The sequence below is a fragment of the Onychomys torridus genome, chromosome 2, assembly GCF_903995425.1.
Source record: "Onychomys torridus chromosome 2, mOncTor1.1, whole genome shotgun sequence".
Lineage (NCBI taxonomy): Eukaryota > Metazoa > Chordata > Mammalia > Rodentia > Cricetidae > Onychomys > Onychomys torridus.
Genome location: NC_050444.1, coordinates 84,326,621 through 84,350,057, shown reverse-complemented (window position 1 = coordinate 84,350,057; position 23,437 = coordinate 84,326,621). Strand labels below are relative to the sequence as shown.

Here is a 23,437-nt window from a genome sequence, read left to right as displayed (position 1 = left end):
CTTTAGGCTGTTCAGGTGTCGGCATTTTATAAATAAATACGTGGTAATGCTGTTACTATTATTGCTTTCCCATAACTTTAACTGCACATGCAGGAAGCTCCAGGTGTGTGTAGCACCTGAATTATAGTTACTTAGGGAACCACCATTGCCTTGTTGTTGGCATATCTACCTTAATGATGCCCCTTCACAGCTCCCTGCAGGAGCAAATGGCTGTACCCCTCTACCCCTGCACAAGAAACTGAGGACCCCCGGGAGTGAGTGAGGGATATTTTTATAACTATATAAAGTTGTGACTTGAATGCATCACTGCTGTATACTCCCTCATTTAGAAAAAAAAACTGAATTCACAGGGTCTGGGGCCTATGCTCAGAGCAATGGATATTATATGCCAATAACCATAAGTAGAAGATAAGTACAACATAATGGTAAGTAATACTAATAAATAAAGTCCCTATCAGTCACTGCATTATAAGCATATACCAAACATATACTGAAGGCTTCATGTACAGAAAGGTGTGAAGTTATGTTTGAGGGATATTAGCTGACAGTTACCAAGTTTTTCTTATCACAAGCCATTGTACTAGAAAACTTCTTGATTTAACTCAAGCTATCTTGCAAATTAGATATTTTAATTATTTCTGTTTTACAAATGAGAACAGTGAAGCTTTAAAAGATAAGACTACTTGTACTAGCGTCCTCAACTAGTAATGAACAGTGCCTGTGTTTGATCCCAGCCCTGCGGGACTCTCGGGGCCATGTTCTCTGTTCTTCTTCTTTATTGACTCCCTAAGTTCACAATGTTAAGACGTTATTGAGCTGAATTTCAAACATAATTTCCTTGATTACAGAATGTACAGTCTTTCTATTTCACCAGCTTCACTTCTGAGACTGCTGTGTGAATGGAGGGCCTTTCCACAGAGAGATGGGGAGTCTTTGTAGAGATGAAAGGAAGCAGCTAACTCATTTCTTCCTCTGTGAAGTGGGTCTTGGTTTTGTTAAGCAAATTCCAGTGGCTGCTTCCTCTTAACTCTTACAAGTGTAACGTCATCTAACAGTGTTAGCCAAGTCTCACAGTCTTGTGACTTACCCAAGATTTGACACAGAGCATGTACTTGGGAATGGTCTTTTTCAGTATCTCTTCTAAATGTGAAGACCTGTGAGCTTCCAACTACAGATAGGAACTTTTTAGCTTCTTTCACTTATGTGAATCTTGATATTGGTTATCTACTACTGTGTAAGAAGTCTCCTGAAAATTATCAGCTTAAAACAATGAATATTTATTAATATCTCACAGTGTTCTTTTTCTTTATTCTTGGGAATTTCATACATGTAGTCAATGAAATCTGACCATATACCCTCCACATCACTCCCCACATTCCCTGTGTCTCCTCCCATCATATACATCAACCAATAATTCAAGAAGTACAATTAGTGGTGCCCTATGTGCATGGGTGGCATGGGTGTGACATCATCCACTGGAGCATGGGAATCCTGTCAGTCATCACATCATCAAAGGAGAATCATTCTCTCTCAAGAAACTACTCAGTGCCAACAGCACTTCAGTAAAGAGCAGAGCTGGAGGTTTCCTATTCCATCCATGCTGAGATTTTGATTTTGTGGAGAACTTATGCAAGTAACCACAGCTGCTGTGGTTCATGACTATGATACCCATGTCTTATCCAAAGACATCATTTCCCAGCAATTCTCTCCATCCTCTGGCCCTTAAATTTTTTCTGCCTTCTCTCCTGCAACATTCTCTGAGCCTTCCTTGGTCAAGGGTGAGAGTGTCACTGGTCCATTTGTTAAAGACTTCTTCTCATTGGATTTCTATGAAGTTGTGCACCCAGGTTGTCATCATCCCAGTGCTAACTGAGGGGGATCTGCTTCCCAGCTTACTCACGAATTTATGAGCAGGATACCATTTCTTGAGAGGTTATATTCAAAGGCCATACTCAGCACCTTGGCATGTGGACCTCTCCATAGTAGAGTGCCATGATCATGTCTGACTTGACCAGAGGAAGAATATGAGAAGATCTAGAAATAATGAGAAAAAAATTGGAAATTGGTCTTTTGTAGTCCAACATAGCATATAATATCCTGAAACTCCTGCTGAGTTCCATTCAAGAGAAGCAAGTCACTAGAGATTCAGAGTACAGACAGCCTTGGAAAGCAGTATGACAAAGTCAATGGAGTCTTTCATAACTCACTTATCTCAGTCCTTGTTCTCTCTCTTTTTCTCCAATTCAAGTCTGCTTTCTTTTTGAATATGACATATGCTTATCCATGTCTATATGCTTGAACAATGGCTTAGTTTAGCCTTGTGTGCTATAAATCTACCCAGGACATTCTCTAGACTTATCCAATGTAAATGTCCTTCAGTATGCTCATAGTCTGTTCTTACAACTAAGCCTCCTCCCTCTCTCCCAAGTGCATTGCCTCATGTCCCCTTCAGAGGTATATTTCAATCTCTTTTCCAAAAGGTCCCCAGGTCCTGACAGCTTTGAGATTACAGAGTCCCTGCTGTGTCCTCAGCACTCATCATAATACTTAGCTACATTTTTGCTGACAATGTGATTGAGTGAGGATATTTCAAGATTGTAAAGTGCTGAGAAAGCTTTCTCCTAAAAGGCCTGCAGATACCATCTGTGATAAAGCCTTATCTCCTGGTAAGAGTCCACAGCTTCCTTCATGATCTCTGCCCTACCTTTCTGTCTTCCCATGTCTGCCTACAGAGTGTTACATATATTCACTATTCCTACCATTCCACTTTACAGGCAGTGACTTTCTGCCTCATCATCTCCTAAACCACACACCACCTGTTTTCTACTCAATAAGCTTATGTGTGCATGACCAGCCTCAGTGCTTGGTAATCATCAGATGACCCTCTAATAAGGATGAAGGGTTTCTCTTCTGAGCTAACTTTTGACTCTCCGTTCAGAGGCCTGCTACCCTGCAGGACATTATGGTGCCTGACGAATCTTCTGTCCACATTCCTATCCTCACATCATTGTGTTCAGAGCTGTGTGGACTCTCAGTATTTGTTGAATGAACACATTTTTTGAAGAGGCAGAATTTCCACAGAGGAAAGGGCTTGCTCAAGGTTGTCTTGTCAGTAATGGTAGCATCTGCTTTCCGGTTTGAGTTCTGGAATCCCAGACAATTTTTTTTCATAGCCATTAGTCACTGCCGTGACAATAGCAACTGTGTAGAAAGTGAATGTCTAGAGTACCCTTTGCACTAAGACTGCTATTGAATTTTTTTGGAGGTGGTGTATTTAAGAGGTAGACTGAAGTGTCAACCTGAAATGAGTGGAAACATTGTGTGAGGATGCCTTTGGGCAGAAACAGCTCTCAGAGTATTTTTTCTATCTTGTTTTTTCCCCATCTTTCAAAGTTTTCAGTTTTCTTTTCTGGTTCCCTGGCTAAAGTCTAAAGGCATAGCTGCTTACCTCCAGATGGCTGTTTAAACACAATGCCAATGTGCTTTTGTGGAAACATTAGCAGTCTAAAGAATGAGGAATAGGTTAGAGAACCAGAAAATATGCTGTTTACCTTACAAGAGCAAGGGATGAGAACCTTCATCTTAATAACATCTCCATTTACTTGTAGCTGATATCCCTGACCTCCTGAAAGGACATCATCATCTATGCCCTGCAGAGGCTTAGATGCTTCCCCTTGCCAGAGAGCGAGAGCACAAATGCTAAAGCAAACCCAGGAGCTCTGCCTCAGGCCCTGTTCCTTAGCGTTCTTTGCCTTGCAAGTATCTGTGATAGCAAACAAGCCTGCAGAGGAACAGGCGGAACAAGAGTGTTGCTGCTGCCTTCCATGTGTGGACTCAATCAAAGATGGGCAGGAAACTAATTCTACAATATGAATCTCCATACCTGAAATTGCCTTGAAACTTAGAACAAATATCTGACCTCCCCAAGCTTCATTTACCAGCTTTGTGAAATTGGAGTAATGGTATTCCTCTCTGTAACTTCTTTTAAGGCACAAATGAAACAATGCATAGCAGGCATTTAGGCCTGCTAGTTTGGTTCATAATGGGTATGTGTGTAAAATATCTGCTTCCTGTCCCTTTTCTCTGTTTGACTATCTTCTGTGGTCTCTATCCTGAAACCTTTTGGCTGGATATTTCTTATTTCAAAGCTAGATATTCTAAATAGCTTCATTGAAAGTCTGGATATTTAAGGTTTCCTCCCTTCTTCAATAAACAGCATTTGGCATCCTCTGGCACGCAAGAAAAAAAAAAAAAAGAAAGTCTGATCCTCCTAAGATCTGTAGCTCAGCCCTCCTTAGTCACCCTGAAACATGGGCTACATGTCTATCTCATCAGAGTTTCACACAGATCTGAGCTACGTGAACCAACTCTGCAGCTGATGAGGTGTGTGACCTTGAATAGGCAGACCTTTTCTGTTCCCTGTACTTAGGCTTCCTAACTTACAGAATAGGAACTTAAGGATCAGTGTGACAAATACATTAAACAGGTTAAACAGGGGATGCAAAGGACCATGAAGAGGCCTACCATGTGGTACTCAGAGCATGTAGTAGAAACTCTTCTCTCAAACACATAACCTTTCTTATATTTCTGCTCCATCTAAAATTTTGTAGGTGTCCCCTTGGGAACAGGGCTCAGGGATGACATTTATTAGTTCTAAATTTGATGATAATTACTATGGTGAGGATGATATCGCTGATGATAACTATTATTATTCATTGAGCTTCTATCTAATGGGTATCATATAATTTAGTCTTCCTGATGACCATATGGAATAGATATTATTCATGTTTTATAATAAATAAAATGAAGATTATTTAAAACAAACCAGAATATGACAGAGCTGGCATTTGCACCTAAGTTTTTTTTAACCCTAAAGTCCATCATATTTCCATTACTATAATCTATGTACTAATCTCTTAAGATCATTTTGTGGAAATATTTAAATGTGTCTCTTCTTGAGAAAGTGTTGACATTGACCAAAATTCCTGATTTCATCCACCTAACACATAGGCATCTGCTGAATACTGTAGCCACCCAAACCCACAGGAAAATGGAAAGAAGATTGATAGACATTTTATTAATGCCACTGTTGGTTGACATAGGAAAAGATGACAGCTAACTCTTGAGATGATGAAGCAGTGAACATTGTAGTTAGTACTGAATTGATAGGATCTAACTAACTGTGTCTCTGGGATGTTCTCTATATTCCAAACCTGTAGAATAGTAGGTTAGAATATCCCAGATCTGCTTTTCCTGGCTGCATGTAAGAAACAACTGACAATATTTCAATTTTAGATCCAAAAATACTATCTTGGAGGGCAGTAGGGACAATTCTGTGGGATTTTGAAGCCATGAATGTGTTCTGCTGGTTGTTTCTAGAGGTGCTAGTGAAGGAGATTACGTTCTTACACTCTTTTTTTGTATTTTTTTCTTTTTTTAATTTTTTTATTATATTTGTGTTTTAATTTTACACATTAGCCATGGGTTCCCCTATCCTCCCCCTCCTGCCCCCACCCCCACCTTTCCCCCATCCTCTCCCCTCCATTCCCAACTCCTCCAGGGCCAAGACTCCTCTGGGGATTCATTTAAACCTGGTGGTTCAGTACAGGTAGCTCCAGTCTCCTCCATCCAGGCTGAGCAAAGTGTCCCTGTGTAAGCCCAAGGTTCCAAACAGCCAGCTCATGCACTAAGGACAGGTCCTGGTCCCACAGCCTGGATGCCTCCCAAACAGTCCAAGCCACTCAACTGTCTCACTTATCCAGAGGGCCTGATCGAGCTGTGGGCTCCACATCCTTTGGTTCACAATTAATGTGCTTCCATTCGTCTGGCCTTTCATCCCCATGCTTTTTCCAATCCTGGGCTCAACAATTCATGCTCCCACAGTCCCTCCTCCTTCTCAACAACTGGACACATGGAGCTCCACCTAGGCCTGGCTGAGGATCTCTGCATCCACTTCCATCAGTCACTGGATGAGAGTTCCAGCCCTACCGTCAGGGTGTTTGGCCATCTGATCACCAGACTAGGTCAGATCAGGCTTTCTCTTGACCACTGCCAGCAGTCTACAGAGAATGCATCACTGTGGACATCAGGGGACCTCTCCAGCACTCTACCCACTCCTGTTCTTATGTGGTCCTCATCCATCATGGTCTACCATTCCTTAGTGCATGAGCTGGCTGTTTGGAACTTGGGGCTTACACAGGGACACTTTGCTCAGCCTGGAAGGAGGGGACTGGACCTTCCTGTGCTGAATCCACCAGGTTTAAATGAATCCCCAGGGGAGTCTTGGCCCTGGAGGAGATGGGAATTGAGGGTAGGGGATGGGGGGGAAGGTGGGAGTGGGGGCGGGAGGGAGGAGGACAGGGGAACCCATGGCTGATGTGTAAAATTAAAACACAAATATAATTTTAAAAAAGGGAAATAATTGCGAACTTAACAAAAGCAATCTATAGATTCAACGCAATCCCCATCAAATTACCAACACAATTCTTCACAGATCTGGAAAGAATAATACTCAACTTCATATGGAAAATTTAAAAACCCAGGATTGCCAAAAGAATCTGGTACAATAAAACAACCTCTGGAGGCATCATGATCCCCGACCTCAAGCTCTACTATAGAGCTACTATACTAAAAACAGCTCGGTACTGGCATAAAAACCGACATGTGAACCAATGGAATTGAATTGAAGACCCTGACATTCACCCACACACCTATGAAGATGTAATTTTTGACAAAGAAGCCAAAAATGTACAATGGAAAAAAGAAAGCTTCTTCAACAAATGGTGCTGGCATAACTGGATGTCAATGTGTAGAAGGCTCCAAATAGATCCATATCTGTCACTGTGCACAAAACTTAAGTCCAAGTGGATCAAAGACCTCAACATAAATCCAGTTACTCTGAACCTGATAGAAGAGAAAGTAGGAAGTAGTCTTGAACGCATTGGCACCAGAGATCACTTTCTAAATATAACACCAGTAGCACAGACACTGAGAGAAACAATCAATCAATGGGACCCGTTGAAACTGAGAAGCTTTTGTAGAGCAAAAGACATGGTCAACAAGACAAAGAAAAGGCTACAGAATGGGAAAAGGTCTTCACCAACCCCACATCTGACAGAGGGCTGATATCCAAAATATATAAAGAACGTTCTCACACTCTTAAAGCTGGCGTGAATCCTGGCTTTTCTCTTAGTAGTTACTCTTTCACTCGGCCCCTGGGCATCACTTGGCCTTCAGCTCCTCTTTGCCATCCTTCATTCCAACACTAGGTTTGGCTGAATATGGTGATGCATGTAAATAACGCTAAACTTAGTTTCTTTGTGTGAACAGCTAAGACACACTTGATAAATGATCAAATAATGTAAAGTCTATAAAAATACTTAGCATAATTTATCACAGATATCAAGTACTTTTAAACATGTCACTACTACTATTTTTACTATGAACATTGTTAGTTGAACGTGTTGTGAGTTAACAATTTCCAACTTTCATAGGTGGTGTTCAAATGTGCTGAATAGCACTAAGGAAGCATTGAGAGAAATCATCAGCACTGTGTGACATGTTCAGGCCATAGCCTTTAGATTTCCCTGTCATTGTGAGAGCTTCTGAGTCAAATTAGAACAAATGATGTATGAGAGTGCACACAGGAGGAAAAGTGGGTCCCTGCAGTGGTAAAGGCAAATTCTTGAAGACAAGAATTCTCTTTGATCTTCAATCAATATTCTACTTTAGACATACTGAAAAAAGTAGAAAAGTTGATCTAGGGGTGGGGGCATTGATGATATAGGCAGCCAGTCACAAGGAAAAGGACAGACAGATAGTTGGCAATAGAAAAAACGTCCAATTGAAGGCTTGTGGAACATCAGACAGCACCCAGTTTACATTATTATTATATATTTATTGTGTGTCAAAATAAAGATGAAATGCAAAAGCATTATAGAAACTTAGGGTAGTTCTGTATTTTTAAAAGCAGAGTGGCTGCCCACGGTCACTGTGCACCCACCCACATGATCAAGGCAGCTTGAGGAAGTTTGGCTTACACATTGAGTCTCAAGGTCAATAGATCTGTCTGTCTCTTACTAGTCACTAATCTATGAGCAAGTCATTTAAATCCTTTGAGTTTCTACATTCTCTGATGTATTACCTAAAACATACTGTGGATATATTGCATACAATAGATTCTACAGGTAAAGGACACATAACAGGAATTGTATGTACTAAATAGATAGCAGATATTATTTCACTGCTCCTGTTTTCCTAAACCTTAGGCCAACGTTTGTTGATGTAATCTAGTAGTATTCTACACTGTCATTTCTAGCATGCTCTACGAACAATGGAGCTACAAATGTGCCTTTAATAGAAATGAGTGATGACTATTCCTCACTTTTTATGGTAACAAAGGACTTTGTGGCTATTCTTTTGGTGTGTCCTCTTGCTCTGCTTTGCCATTCTCTATCCATCACTGGTGTGGATCCAATATGGTAATGCATCTACTCAGCCTGTACTCTAGGGCTAACCTAAAAACAACCACAAGCATTTTAAAACATATTTTTTTGTTAGCGTCAGTTAATGATTACCTATGAAATGAAACCTGATTTCTCATTTTCCTTCTTTGCTTCTCATTTAAATCTGATCCCTTCTAGAGTGTTCAGCCTTTTAAGCCATATTCTTTGCTACTTCTCATCTGCACACAGTAATTTCATCTGTTGAGTGCAGCATCTTTCTTTAGAATCTCCTAAACTGCCTTTTTATGACTTTTTCTTTTCCTCCTTTTATGCCCTTTCCCATGAATTTAAAACTAATTTATTTTGACACCTGGAACACAGATTAGTAAAAATTAGTATTGGACAAAACTAATCAGGAGACCTTCCCCCAAGCTTGTCCTTTTACCTGTTACATCTTTATTTTTCCCATTTTCAATGGAGATAGCAACCCACACATTGTCAGAGTGTTCAGCAGTTCAATTAGAGGCTTGGTGGAGTGATTCCCACCTGTAACCCCAGTGATCCTTGGAAAGAGACTGAGACAAGAAGATCATGAAGTGAGCTCATGGACATCTTGGGCTATGTGTGAATATGCTGACTAAAACTTACCAGAAAAATATAAAGATTCCAAATAGAATAATGTTCATATACCTTTAATACAGTGTTGGGCTTAGGTATAATATTCCATTACTGGAATCTGTAGATATTAGTAACAACTCCCTTGTTACAAGTAATTAAATTAATTCATTATTTCCCTTCTTTGTTCCATAGAGTGATGGCCCTGTGTAAAAACAGACAGTTAAATTATGTAGAATTTAATACAGACCTTTCAAGGGATTTTAATACCAAACAACATTTTGGCACTTTAAGGAAGAACCACACAATGTAGCATATTCTAGAATATTTGAACATGGGAAAAGAATCTGTAGGCACCACCTTGCATGAGAAACATTTCACTTGTTCTCTTAGTTTAGATGCATTAGAGAGTGGTGGAGACAGGTTCAAAAGAGCACAGATTTTAACCCTGTCTTCACATCCAGCAAGCAACACCTGAGTTAGGCTCTCATAGCATAGTGTTACAGAAAGAGTGCTTGCTACAAATCAGGAAATACAGCTTCAAAACCTAATTTGTGCTTGGTGATGGACCATCATTTCACTATGGACTCTCTGATTCTTCATTTGTATGGTAGAGATGGCAACAGTTCCAATTTTATGGCATTTTGGTGACAAGTTAATGAAATCTTTGAGAATAATTAATAAAAAGCTAATGTACCATTATGTGTGTCTTCATCATGACTATCCCCATTAAGACATCAGTTTTCAACACTTGAAAATTGCCTTTAAATTATACACATAGCTGCCTGAGATTGAGCTAGACAAAGCCAGATAGCTTTTTGCAGTTCCTCTCAGTATCTCCTGCTGGTGGCTCTGTCTTCAACAATGAACCATGACTCAATCCTAAATTACAGAACCTCTCAAGCACAGAGGAAAACTACCAATTCCTATCTCACACTGGCCTCACAGATGAGTAGGCTCCTAAGAGCACAGTGAGGGTATAATTTTTTAATTATAATTTTTGAGATTATAATAAAATTACATCATTTCCTCCTTACCTTTTGTTGTTGTTGTAACTCTTCCCTGTACCCTCTTCTGTACACTATTTCACTCTTTCAAGTTCATAGCCTCTTTTTAAAATTGTTGATATATGTATTATTAAATACGTAAATACAAGCTGCTCAATCCATATAACGGGGTGTGTGTGTGTGTGTGTGTGTGTGTGTGTGTGTGTGCGTGTGTGTGTTCAGAGCTGACCATCTTGTATTGGATAATCAATTAGTTTGCTCTTACTTGGGAAAGACCATTTCTCCTGCACTCAGTATTCTTTAGTTGCCTGTAGCTCTCTGTCTGGTGTTGCAGGCTCATGAATTTTCCCTTTCCATGTTTGCATGCCTGTTGATGCATCTTGCTAGTGAGATTTCAGGGCTGTAGCTGCGCTATATAAGGTTCTAAGATCATTGGAGAAGAATGGGGAGAAAGACTGCGAGAGCTAGAGAATGGGAAGTTTGCTGTGTGATTATGTCTCCAAGGCTGTAATGTGTTTTAGTGCTCTAAGTGAATATGGAAACAGCCTTGTAGCTTGCCTTTATCTCACTTTCTCATCCTTTGGATGTTCTCTTCTGGTAATATGAGAAGGTGCTTGGAAGGCCTGTCACTAGAACAAGGTAGAACCATAAGGACACTGCTGCAACTAATCAGTACAGTTACTATCTAATAGGAAGACAGGGTACTTGCTATGAGCCAGAACTTGGAAATCAAATCATTTTCTGATTTAGTTTCATTGCTTTTGAACAGCACAATGTTTAGCAATTGTAGCCAAAGAGGTATTCTCCTCATGTGCAACATGTGAGTGATAAGAGGGGTCATCTTATGAAGTTTCTATGATGATTAAATGAGACATTGCATGGAAGTATTTAGTCATAATGTCTGATATGTAGGTGTATAAGTGTTGGTGATGATAATAGTCATGAGGTGATCATAAAAGTGGTAATATTCTTTACTAAGAAAGGCTTCATAAGAAAAGCCAATCTTTACAAAGCACTATAAAGAGAATCAAAACATGACTTTAGTGAAATAAAATAAAGCTAACAATATTTAGTTTGAAGTAAAAAACAGTCAAGGCAATGTAATTACCTCTTTAATGAACTGCTCGAAAAAGGTGTTAGTAGATGCATCTTAGTTAGCTTGAAGAGCAGAAGTTGGTTCAAAGAATAAGATCCTAGGAACCTTCAGATGTTAAACTTCTTAAAGTATACTTGATGCTTGGTAAATGTTGAGTTTGCTATCTCAGAAAAGACCAGATAAATATTCATGCAGACCTTATGAAGACAAGCCAGTGGAAGAGAAGAGATTTTGGAAATCACATGTAACCCAAAAGAAATCATAGATTTGAGAGAATGAAGGTAAGAGAGCTCAGAGAATTAGTTCAGTATTATAACAGAGGGAAGAGTGAAGGAGATGCATAGATAGAAATGGATGAGATTAAGGAAGAGATGCCCATGTTGAGAAATTGCACTGTAATTCACCAAGAATCCAGTTATAAAAAAGAAATGAAGAATATTGCCACTCACTCCAGAGTTTCTGAGAAAGCTCTAATTTCATGTTTTTCTTCCTGCCTCTGGCTTGACACTTGGACTTGTCAGACAGTGTGCCCCAATTTCAGTTTCCAGAAATATAGCAGATTGACACAGAATCTCAGGAGCTCAGGTGCTACAAGAATCCCATGGGGAATTCTGTGAGGTTCATGAGGTCCTCCATGATTTGCACTAGTCACCCCTGATCTGCAGGCAGTTTGGAGCCTCAACATAGGCTTTTGGAATGATTTCTGACCAGATAGAACCCAGCACTTACCAGAGATACTAAGTGATTACATTTGGCAAGGATAAATGCAATGATACTCTGATGCTGACATCTCTTGGTGGTACAGGAAACAGCATTTAAACATACATTTGTGCTCAAATGTCCTATTTAGTAGATATTTATCAAGCACCTACTATGTTCAAGTATGTTATAGGCATAGAAGAAATTAAAAGGGTATGCAGTTTGAGGCATAGCACAAACTAGATGTGCATTAAATAACTCTTTAATGGGGCTGGCTGTAGGGGTAAATTGTTTGCCTTGCTAGCCTGAGGACCTTAGTTCAGTCCCTAGAGTACATGTTAAAAAGCTGGGGAGAAGACAGTTAAATCTCAGGGACTGGTTGTCAAGCCAGCATAGCTGAATTAGCAATCCTGGACTGGTAAGAGACCCTGCCTTTAACAAGAAGATGGAGCTGGGTGGTGGTGGCAGCACATGCCTTTAATCTCAACACTTATGAGGCAGGGGCAAGAGGATCTGAGATTGAGGCCATTCTTATCTACAGAAAAAGTTCCAGGAAAGCCAGGGCTACACAGTGAAACCAAACCAATAATAATAATAATAATAATAATAATAATAATAATAATAATAATAAAAATAAAAACAGCTCCTGAAGTGTGGAAAAATTTCCAAACAGTCTTATTAAATAAGAAACATATAGCCAAATACAGATGTAATAGCCAAAGAGATCAGAGCAATAGCCATGACTAGCCTTAGCTTACCATCAGTAGTAGCATCCACAGACAGTTTCTTCCTGCCTCAACTGAGCTTTTATTGCTCTCCTGTTCTGCCTTCTCATTGGTTCTAAGCCCAGCCACATGACTTCCTCATTACTGCCTGTCTATACAGACCTCCAGGTCTCTATGGTTGGTACTGGGATTAAAGGCTCATGTCACCACACTTGGTTGTGTCCTTGACCACACAGAGACTCTGCCTGCCATGTGATCAGATTAAGGGCATGGGCCACCATCACCTGACTTCTATTAATGACTAGCTGACCTCTGATCTCCAGACAAACATTGTTTATTAACATACAAGTAAAATATCACATTTCAGCACAAATAAAGTATCACCACACTGAAGTTCCACCTTAAGTTTGTCTTACCACCATATGTATGTACATGCACATGTATGTACACATACACAATAATAATAATAATAACTGCTTACTAAATGAATGAGTTCTCATGTAAAGACATCATATCTCATATGATAAAATTTGTTCACAGAGATCAGAAGCCTAGTACAAAACTAAGAATTGCAACATAGGCCAAAGGACCGCTTATCCTGTTGTTGCCCCTGTATGGCTGTGAGGACTTAAGGAGCTGAGATAAAGGGAAAGCCAATAAGAGCTTACAGAGCCCCAGGTATTTGTCAGGCATTGCACTTGGTATTGTCAGTGTGCTGTCCCATTTAATTCCCATAGCTTCTCTCCCAGTTAGAGATTTCACTACCATTTTCCACATTATAAAAGTGAGGAACTTAGAATTTTGTGTGGCTGGAGACATGGCTACATGCTTCCAGAGGACCTAAGTTGGCTTCCCACCATCCATATCAGGTGACTCAAGCATGGGAGAGTCCAGAATCCTACCCTGAGCTCTGTGGGCACCTGCATGGTTACGCTGACACAGACACATACACATGCATTAAAAAGAAAAAGAAAACAATGTATATACCTTGTCAAAAGTCAATTATTGTATTTGAAAGTTTGAATTTAAACTTTTCATGTTTAGAATCAAATGCCAGCTTCTTTCTTGCAATCTTCAGAATTTTTCTATCTCTGAGACTCCTCCACCTAATGTCCTTCATTTTTAATACTCATGTCCTTTCCCCCAGTGTAATATGCCATTTACCACTTAAATAAATTGACCCCCTACATTTTACCTAAGCATCCATCTTTCAGGGATAAGAGGAAGAAGGAACCAATGAGAATATAGCAACTTTAGGTTTTCTACACACAGAGGTCTGATAAGGTAACATCTATTTTCTCCATTGTAAAATGTGATTGATTTAACTCTGAATTTAACTTAAATTTGATTTTCTTCTTTCAACTTGGCATTTCCAAACTAAGAATCAATCAAACCCCCAATTATAGGCAGTGTGTGAATCAACAATGCCAAGGCATTTCTGGTTGAATTTCTCAAGCAATGCATTTATTCCACTCATATCAGCCATTAAGAGAGGGTTGGCGGTACTAGGGAGAAGAAATGAAAGGAAATTGGATTATTTGCTTTCTCCTGAAATAGTCAATATGCCCCAGTGGAATCCCATTCCTGACACTTAGCACCTTCCCCTGCTGGTGATCAGTAAGGTGACTGCAAATGGTGATATGAGCCAAACCTATGGTGTTAGACATCTGTAGGTACTCATAATGGGACTTGGAAATATCATCCATTGAAATTTGGTTCTAGTTACATTTATGTTATTTTGGCCTCATGTTGGTTGTGAAAGATGACCAATGTCCCATGTCCCCATTTGTGAGATGCAAAGTTTTGTTTTATTTTTTTTTTAACTCACTGTGCTCAAATCAATTTACAACTGTCACACAGAGTTTTTGGGGGTTAGGACAAGACTTAAATATGTAAATGTCCATCTCCCAAAGCCATGCATGTTTCCAGTAACTTCCTGATCCATTTTATTCTATGATGAGGTATTGATCTTCATGCCATGTTGGAGTAGGAGATAAGAGCCTTTATTCCAACAGTAATAAAGTGGTTCTGTATAGTCTTCAAACTAGGAACTGAATGATCTTTGGCAAGTAATTATATTTCTGTGCACCACACAGGAAATTAGAGATGGTAACAAGAGTCTGTTTTAAGAATTAAAGGAGGTAATTCTTTGAAGGATCAGTGCACATATTATGCTGGTTGACAATATTAATTTGCTTTTAGAAGTGATTATGTATGTACTGAAATGCTACCATGTTTCAGACATTGTGTTGAAGCACTTGGATGATGTTGAAGGAGTTTGTTGTGTGTATACTAGACTCTGGTCCAGTGTACACTTATTATTGATGCCTTAAAGACTACCCCAATGACACACCTCCCCCAACAAGGCCAGACCTCCTAATCTTTTCCACATAGTTTACCAACTGAGGACCAAGTATTCAAAAATATGAGCCTTTTAACAAGTTATTAAGGGAAGCATTGAGCATGCTTATCTGAGGAGAATATGAGAAAATCTCAATTACTGTGAATCTCAAAACAAGAATGGGAAGAGATAAGGATAAGGGAACAAGTGGAATATTATCTGAAGAAAACAACACACAACATGGAAACCATGATGATGTTGCTTACAGTGAGTTTTTCAGCAATTCAGCCCCACTAACACCTGGGCCAGGTAGCAGAAAGCACATGAGATCTGAATGTGGGGGTCTTTGTGAAACGCTGTGGATGCCAGGTTGATAAATGTGGACCACATATGGTGAACAGATGCTATAAAATAGCTCCAGGGGTTTCAGCAAGGAGCGAGTTGGCATATATGCCAATACCTTTCTCACCCTACAAGCAGGCAACAGAAGGAATGAAGAGGGAGGATGGCTGAAAATACCAACTTCATAGAAAAAAATGGGCTGCTGACTTTCCTCAGTTATGGACTGTGATTAGGAATTATAAGCTAGATTAAATAAACCCTTGCCTATCAAAAATTGGCTTTGTTTAATGTTTTGTCTCAGCAACAGAAAACCAGGCTAGAAGAAGTGTCCTTCATTATGAATTCATTTAAGCTAGTTCCCTACATCTAAACTTAAAACATTCATTTCAGAGAAAAATCACATTTAAGATTAAGTTTCAATATATGAATTTTCAGGACACAGTCCAGTCCATAGTGTCATCCTTGTCCAATCCATTAAAGTATTCCCTTGAAACAATTTTAGTCTAATAGGACTTTGGATCTTTCCCCAATGTGTTTCTCTAATCAATAAGACTAACATGTGAAATTGTATTAAAATCTGTGTCATTATACAAGTGTAAATAACTTATTAAAATATTTCCCAACTTGAAAATAAGTGAAGGCTACATGACTGTTTTGTTTCTGTAAAGAGAGAAGATAAAGCCTAAAAGAGGACATTTAAGCATCTAATCATGTAAAGGTAATACTTTCAATATTGAAACAGTCTAGAACAGGAGGGGACTTTAAGAAAACATGTTGATTTTAATGGGTTGTAGTTGGCATTTTTGTGTAGTTGGAGTTTTTCTGCCTGGCCCACAGTCAGGACAAATCTCTCTTACCCGCCAGTCCCACAGTCGCTCAGACCCAACCAAGTAAACACACAGAAACTTATATTGTTTACAAACTGTATGGCCGTGGCAGGCTTCTTGTCATCTACTTCTTCTATCTTAAATTAACCCATTTCTGTTAGTCTATACTCTGCCACATGGCCTGTGGCTTACCAGTGTCTTTACATGTTGCTTCTCATGACAGCGGCTGGCAGTGTCTCTCCCTCTGCCTTCCTGCTCCCAGAATTCTCTTCTCTGCTTCTCCTGCCCATACTTCCTGCCTGGCTAGAGAAGAGAATTCTGTAGCCCGGCTAGCTCAGTCGGTAGAGCATGAGACTCTTAATCTCAGGGTCGTGGGTTCATGCCCCACGTTGGGCGTCAGATATTGGTGAAATTATTAAGGCTACTCCATGTAGTTAAAAGAGAGGTTTATTTTGTGGGATAACTTACAAATGAAGGGGTAGGTTGCAGGGTCTGGCAAAGGTATAGCACAGTCTGGCAGTGTTCTCTGGAGAACTCTGCTCGGTCTTCCTCCAGCATCCAGGGTCCCGGAACAAAGAGACAGAGCTCTTCCCGATCCTTTGTCTTCCGCTTCCTCCTCTGCCCCGCCTTGTGGGTGTGACCATTACCGAAGCCTCAGTGGGGTTTGGAACTTCCAGGCCAATGCTGGGATGGCTATCCACTACATTTTTGTGGATGATCTCAGGCATCTGTGCAATCTCCCAAATGAAGAGGTAAAGAAAATTCGAAAAATATAGTGTGTTAAAGTCCATGATCTAAAATTTGAAAGTAGATACAAAGAGAAAAGCTCACAGAATGGGGGTCAGAGGGGTCTCAAGTCTCTGTTTACTGGCCTCAGAGCATTCCTGGCCATGCAGATATAATTTATATATTCTACTATTTCCACAAAATCACTAATTTACCCCTGCAGAATCCTCCTGCACGTGATCTGCCATCCTGTCTAGGTTCTAACACAGTATTCCTAGGAATGAAATGAGAGGAGGACATGTCTTGAGTTTTTCTCCTAACCTGTAAGTAAACTCCTGAAGAGTAGTGGGTAATCTAGGATGACGATTGTAAATACATGCTCATATGTGTGCAGGTGGACTTGTCTCTGGATGCACATATACTCATATGTTCATACATATGAAGGCCAGAAGTCAACCACAGTTGTTCCTCAGGGGCTGTCAACCTTAATTTTGGAGATATGGTCTCTCATTGTTTTAGAATCTAGAACTTGCCTTTTAAGCTAAGCTTGCTGACCAGTGAGTCCCAGGAATTTGCTTCTCTTGTTCTTTCCAGTCCTGAGATCACAATTATAAACCACCATGCTAGCTTTTAAAAATGGTTCTGGAGATTAAACTCAGGTCTTTGTGCTCAAAGCAGGCAATTTCCTGTCTGGGCCATATCCAAAATCATAGGCAGGAGCTATTCTTATTCTGTGACATTCGAGTTTCTCAAATTAAGTGTTCAGTCCATGCTGGTGAAATTACTTATGATAAACAGTTTCTGGCAATGAAATATTTCTATGTGGCAAGTATTATATATACATCATCATGTAATCATCATGGCAATCCTGTGAGGTATTTAATATTAGCCTCGGCATGTATGACCATTATTCTAGTTACTTTCTGTTGGTGTGATAAAACCATGACCAAAACAACTTGGGGAGGAAACAGTTTATTTCAGTTTATAAGCTATAGTCCATCATGAAGGAAAGTCAGGGGAAGAACTCAAGATATGAATCTGGAGGCTGGAACTGAAGCAAAGAACACAGAGAGATACTGTTTTTCCTGGCTTGCTTCCTCCCGCTTGCTCAGCTATCTTCTTGTACAGTATCAGACTACGACTACATGCCCATGTGTGGCACTGCTCACAGTGAGCTAGACCTTTCTCTATTAAAAAAAAAAAAAAGGAAAATGTTGCTATAGAATGCCTAAGCGATTATCTGATAGAGAAAAAATTTCAATTGAGGGTCCCTCTTCCCAAGTGAGTCTAGATTGTGGTGACATGACAAAAACTATCCAAGACCCTAGTGAATAGAGGTTTAGAGAACCCAGTGGGGGATATATTAATCAACTTTACATCAGTCTGGAAAAATACACAAGATAATACACTTAAAGAATAGAGGTTTGGTTGATATTCCTCTGTCTCCATTGTTTATGGATCTCATTGTGCCTGGGAATCAAAAAGAGAACAGTAGAGTGGGGAAGAAAGGATCACAGACAAGAAAATCCTTCCAGAACATGTCCCAACTCATTATCTACTTCCTCTACTTAGGTTCTCACCTCCACCCCAGCAGTTCCTCCAACCATGGACTCATGAATGAATGTATTTATTAATTGAGGAGAATAGATTCCTTGTTATCCCATCATTCTTTAGAAATCCCAGTTTGTAATCTGGGTGTATTGTGAAATAAAGCTTCCAGGACATAGACCTTCAGGTAACATTCGAAATCCAAGACATAAGAAGGAATAAGCCTCGACTTTGAATCCAGAATAATCTTACCTCAAGGAACACACTTGTTCTGCTACCTATCAGTAAACTCAACCAATAATGTCTTTTCATTTACTTTTTAACAGGAGTTTAATACTATACCATTATTATCAAGAATGACCATCTGAATTGGAATGGTAGGATTGCCAACTTTTAGGAGCTGGTTTCGTTCCTTTTTTATCAAAAGAAACAGCAAGTTTATTTTCAAATATTTAAGTCAAAACCCAAGGAGAGATTGGAAAAATATGGTTTGTCTACAGCCCTCTGTCATAAATGTAATTTTATATTTTATTTATTAATTTCTCTTTGATTTTGAGAATTTAGCACATTTGTACAAATGTCCACCCCCCAATTCTTCCCTCCAAATCTTCTCAAATACTCCACAACATAGTCCCATTCAAATTTCATGTCTCTTTTCTTTCTTGTCCTCTCATTCCCTCCTTCCGTTCATCCTTCCTTTACTTCTTCACTCCCTCCCTTCCCCCTCCTTTTTCCTTTTGGTTAATATCCACACTAGAGAACTATAGGATCTCCTACCTCCATACCATCCCCATATCCTCACCCAATGGAGTTATATCTTTATGTATTTGTTTTCCAGGTTTATTGAAAAGTCCAGTGAACAAGACAGCCTTGACACTGATTGCTGTGAGTTCTTGCATCTTGGCCATGGTGTGTGGCAACCAGATGTCCTGTCCACTTACTGTGAAGGTGACTTTGCATGTGCCAGAGCACTTCATTGCAGATGGTAAGAACCCAACATCAAAAATAACCTGTAACTACTTGTCAATTTATACCCCAGTGGTTAATATCACCATGCATGGCACAACTTCGAAATTCTTTAATACTCAACACAGGAACTAAGGGGCATCCCATGGCCCTAGAAGAAGCACTTACTTTAAATTTCTGATTATAGGAATTAATTACAGAGTGCCTTTACTATATGTAGATGGATAAGGTTTGTTAGCTAAAGGAATATTTCAAAAATGAGGGAAGAAGGAATGGGATCCTTCAGAAAAATCTAACAGTTTGATCAAGCTTCTCAATCCTGTTTCAAACTTAAAATGCTCCCAAAGGGTATTAGGTAATTAAAAGCATATGACAAAAAAACTGTATGAGTTTTACTAGAATTTTTGAATGGTCTGGGGAATATTCATATCTTGTTCCCTATTACTGTGCTTTACAAGTATCTTGCAAAATTCTACCATTTATTCTTCACCCAATTAAATTGAATTAATGAGACACTGTAGTCACCATGATCATTAGCAAAATGTATCCAAGGAACTGATTAAGATGCTTAATGTCTATCGCTAAAGTGTCCTCTAAAGATGGCTATGCGTTTGTTTCTTCCAGTGGAGTGTGCCAACACCTACTCCCCAACCCTTTCTCTTCACCTTACTATTACAGCTTTGCTAAAGTTTGGTCTTTTAAAAAGGTGTTCATGAGTATGTAACTTAATTTGCATTTTAGTCCTTAATAGTTAAAATACATTCTTTGACACCTTGATACACATCTAAGATGTATCCTATTTATTCTCACTTCCCACCCCTGACAGCTCCCATCCTCCCTTCAGGTTCCTCTCTCACAGTCATGTCTTTTTATTTGTGACCCACTGAGTTCAACCAAGGACATTTTTGTGACCATGGGCTTACAGTTATCAACTATCCACTGGAGCTTGGTAGGTTCATCACTGTATATACAACTGAGGACAAACTGAAGACATTGTTCAGAATCATTTGTAGCTAATAATTATGCAGGACATGGAGGACTATGCCCCATTAACTTTCCCCTATCTGTAAATCAACCTAATACTTCATCCTTTTACCATACATACAACTAAATTATTTTAAAGATAGTATAAACCTGTGACTGTAACTGTACACTTTTGGAGTGTCAGGATTTTTTTGATTCCCTAATGAATCATATGTACATAAAAGACGGTGTGTGTGTGTGTGTGTGTGTGTGTGTGTGTGTGTGTGTGTATGAGAGAGAAACAAACAGACAGTAAGACAGAGAAAGGAAGATAGAAGAAACAGAATTTATAAGAAAACATGAGCAATTTGGCTCATGGAGCTCAGGGCTAGATGAATTGCCCGAGTCCATGTGTGGCTGCAAACTTAAGATGGGAGGATGGTGATGACGAACATGAACTGGATAAATGCCACAGTGAAAATTCACACCACTGTGAATGGCCTGTCCACCCTCCCTACACACACTTACCATCACTCACCAGTCACTAGTCACTAGCTGTTATATTTTAAGAGATAGAGATACCCAAGCTTTAGTTATTTTTTTGTACACATGTAAAAATGTTGGTCATTAGAGGCTAACTTGCCCAACACTGGGGTAAAACAGTTCAATGGCTAAGAACACAGGGCTAGAAATGATGCAAGCCTTAATTCAATTTTTTGTTATTTTCTCCCTTTTTTAACTGGGTCCTTGTATGTACAAAATTGGGGTGATAATTCTATCTGACTCATAGTTATACTGTGAGGATAATGCCTATTTCTTCTAAATATTTAGCAAATTTTCAGACAGCATGTATCTGGAGAATAGAAAAATAGTATGGGCACCTGTAAGACAAATCTTAAATGGTCTTATTAATAAAAAAAAAACTTGGGAGCCAGGTATTGGGGTGAATGCTAGAAGATCAGAGAAGCAGAACAAACCACAGCTCACCTCACCTTGCCAACTTCTCAGCCGACCCTGTTTCCTCAGACTGGAAGCCTCTGAGTCCTCATCCAAATGGATCTCAGCTGAACTGCTGCTAAAAGCCTGAAAGTGTAAAAAGCCTGAAAAGCCTCTAGTGCTTGATCCTCATGCCTTATATACCTTTCTGCTTGCTGCCATCACTTCCTGGGTTTAAAGGCATGTGTCTTTCCTAAACAAGACATGAGATCTCAAGTGCTGAGCTTAAAGTTATGTGTCACCATGCCTGGCTATTTCCAGTGTGGCCGTGAACTCATAGAGATCTGGGTGGATCTCTGCCTTGGGAATGCTAGGATTAAAGGCATGTGTTACCACTGCCTAATCTCTATGTTTAATATAGTGACTGTTCTGTTCTCTGACCCCAAGATAAGTTTATTAGGGTGCACAATATATTAACCACATTTCCCCTTTTTTATTGAAAATTTAAAAAAAAATTATAACTAATGTAAGAAAAAGTACATACAATAAGTATATACAATATATACAGTCAAGAATTACATTAACAATATCTAGTCCATTAACATGTGACAGATTCAGACAAGAAACTCCATTTTATATATATATATATACAAAACATCCAATCCATTAATATTTGACAAATTCATACAAAAAGATTCGTTATGTATCCTATTTTGGTAAGTCTAGTACAAAATTGTATACAATAAACCAAAATCCAATCCAATGTAAAATATTTAAAACAAGTAGTTGTCTTTCAAAAGTAGATGAAATATTCTACCTTTTTAACTTATTATTTCTATATCTTTTTTTTCAGATTAGATTCAATAATCTACTTTTTATCTTATCATTTCTACAGACACCTAAAAAGATGTAGAGAATTTTGGTGGTCAAAATACAACATTGCCTCCCATAGAAAAAAATTAAAGATAATTCAGAAACTGGGACGTGGCCCCCCATCAGATGGAAGTGACTTTCCCAATTCAAGAAAGAAACACTCACAGTCATCCACCTTCTCTAAGTCTGTCGGAATACTAAGTTCAGGCAGTACTTGATGTCAAGAGAATGGCTGTGTGTCCAGGTCCTCAGTTTAGACCCGAGTACTTCTATTTCAGAAACTTTGCATGTGTTGTTTATCTTATCCCTTCAATAATAGTGCAACATGGTCCTTACAATCCACAGCTGAAACAGAAGGAAGAGGAACTCATTGATAAAGCCAGTCTTCTGTGGAGTAGAGAAGAATTTAGGAAAAATCAATCATGTATTTGATAGTGGGCAGGGTACTGGCTCTAGTTCCTAGAGAGAGCAGGCTGTTACATAGCAGAAGGATGCAAGTAACAATGGTAATGCCTATTTTCACGGACCACTGTCATCATTTTGCACTGACAACCATAAATGAATGATGATCTATCTTAACTATATAAGTGCAGACTGAGGGTGAACAGTTCAATGATACTTTATATACATTTATATGATTAGATTATATATAGTTTCCTTAAAATGACTGGATATGTTGGGGGGGGGGGATCACGATGATTCCTGTCAGGAGAGCAGCTCATGTCAATTTTAAGGAACTCCAGTTAAAACCAGATCTCCTAAGGACCATATTGCTATAGCAGCTTTCATCTTTTTTCACTGTCCCCCAGGACTCCCAAACTGCCAAGGTGTTGGCCCTTTCTCAGTAGGGAAAGCTCTCAGCCCATCTTATGCATTGAGCTGTCCATAGGACTGAAATATTAGATGGGGCTGAGTAATGTGTCCTGTCTTCAGAAGAAAATGAATTCTGACCTTGTGTTACTTTATAGTTATACTTGATGCTTACTGCCTATTATGAGGAAAAGGTCAAAACGACATAGCACTTGTCCAGAGCCCAGCTGGCAAGAGCAATCGATAGTGACACAGTTGCTATCCAAGCCTTTGACAACTCTTACCCTCCCCCCCGCTCCTGGACTCTTTCAAGGCCACGAGTGGCTTTTGTCAGCTAAGCATACACTGAAGCAATGTAACAATTCTGCACATAAGCTTACTGAATTCAGAATTTTTTCTCTAGCTGCTATTTTTAAGTCATTTGCACATGTCTTGTATCCCACAGAGACTAGTATTATTATTTGTGAGGACTAAGTAGTGCCTTGTTGAAACTTGAGAGATATGCTATATGTTAGTTTT

General features: G+C 39.3%; 1 protein-coding gene and 1 non-coding gene across 2 annotated transcripts in view; both read left to right on the top strand.

Moving 5' to 3' along the window:
- The window catches only part of Astn2 (astrotactin 2), a 935,232-nt gene that overhangs the window by 350,465 nt on the left and 561,330 nt on the right, over positions 1-23,437 (top strand). The window contains exon 6 of the mRNA XM_036178556.1: positions 19,209-19,355. Within this exon, the coding sequence (XP_036034449.1) occupies positions 19,209-19,355 (147 nt within the window). The remainder of the gene's footprint in view (positions 1-19,208; positions 19,356-23,437) is intronic.
- Trnak-cuu lies at positions 16,420-16,492 on the top strand. Its single transcript has one exon. It is a non-coding gene; the product is annotated as a tRNA-Lys (tRNA).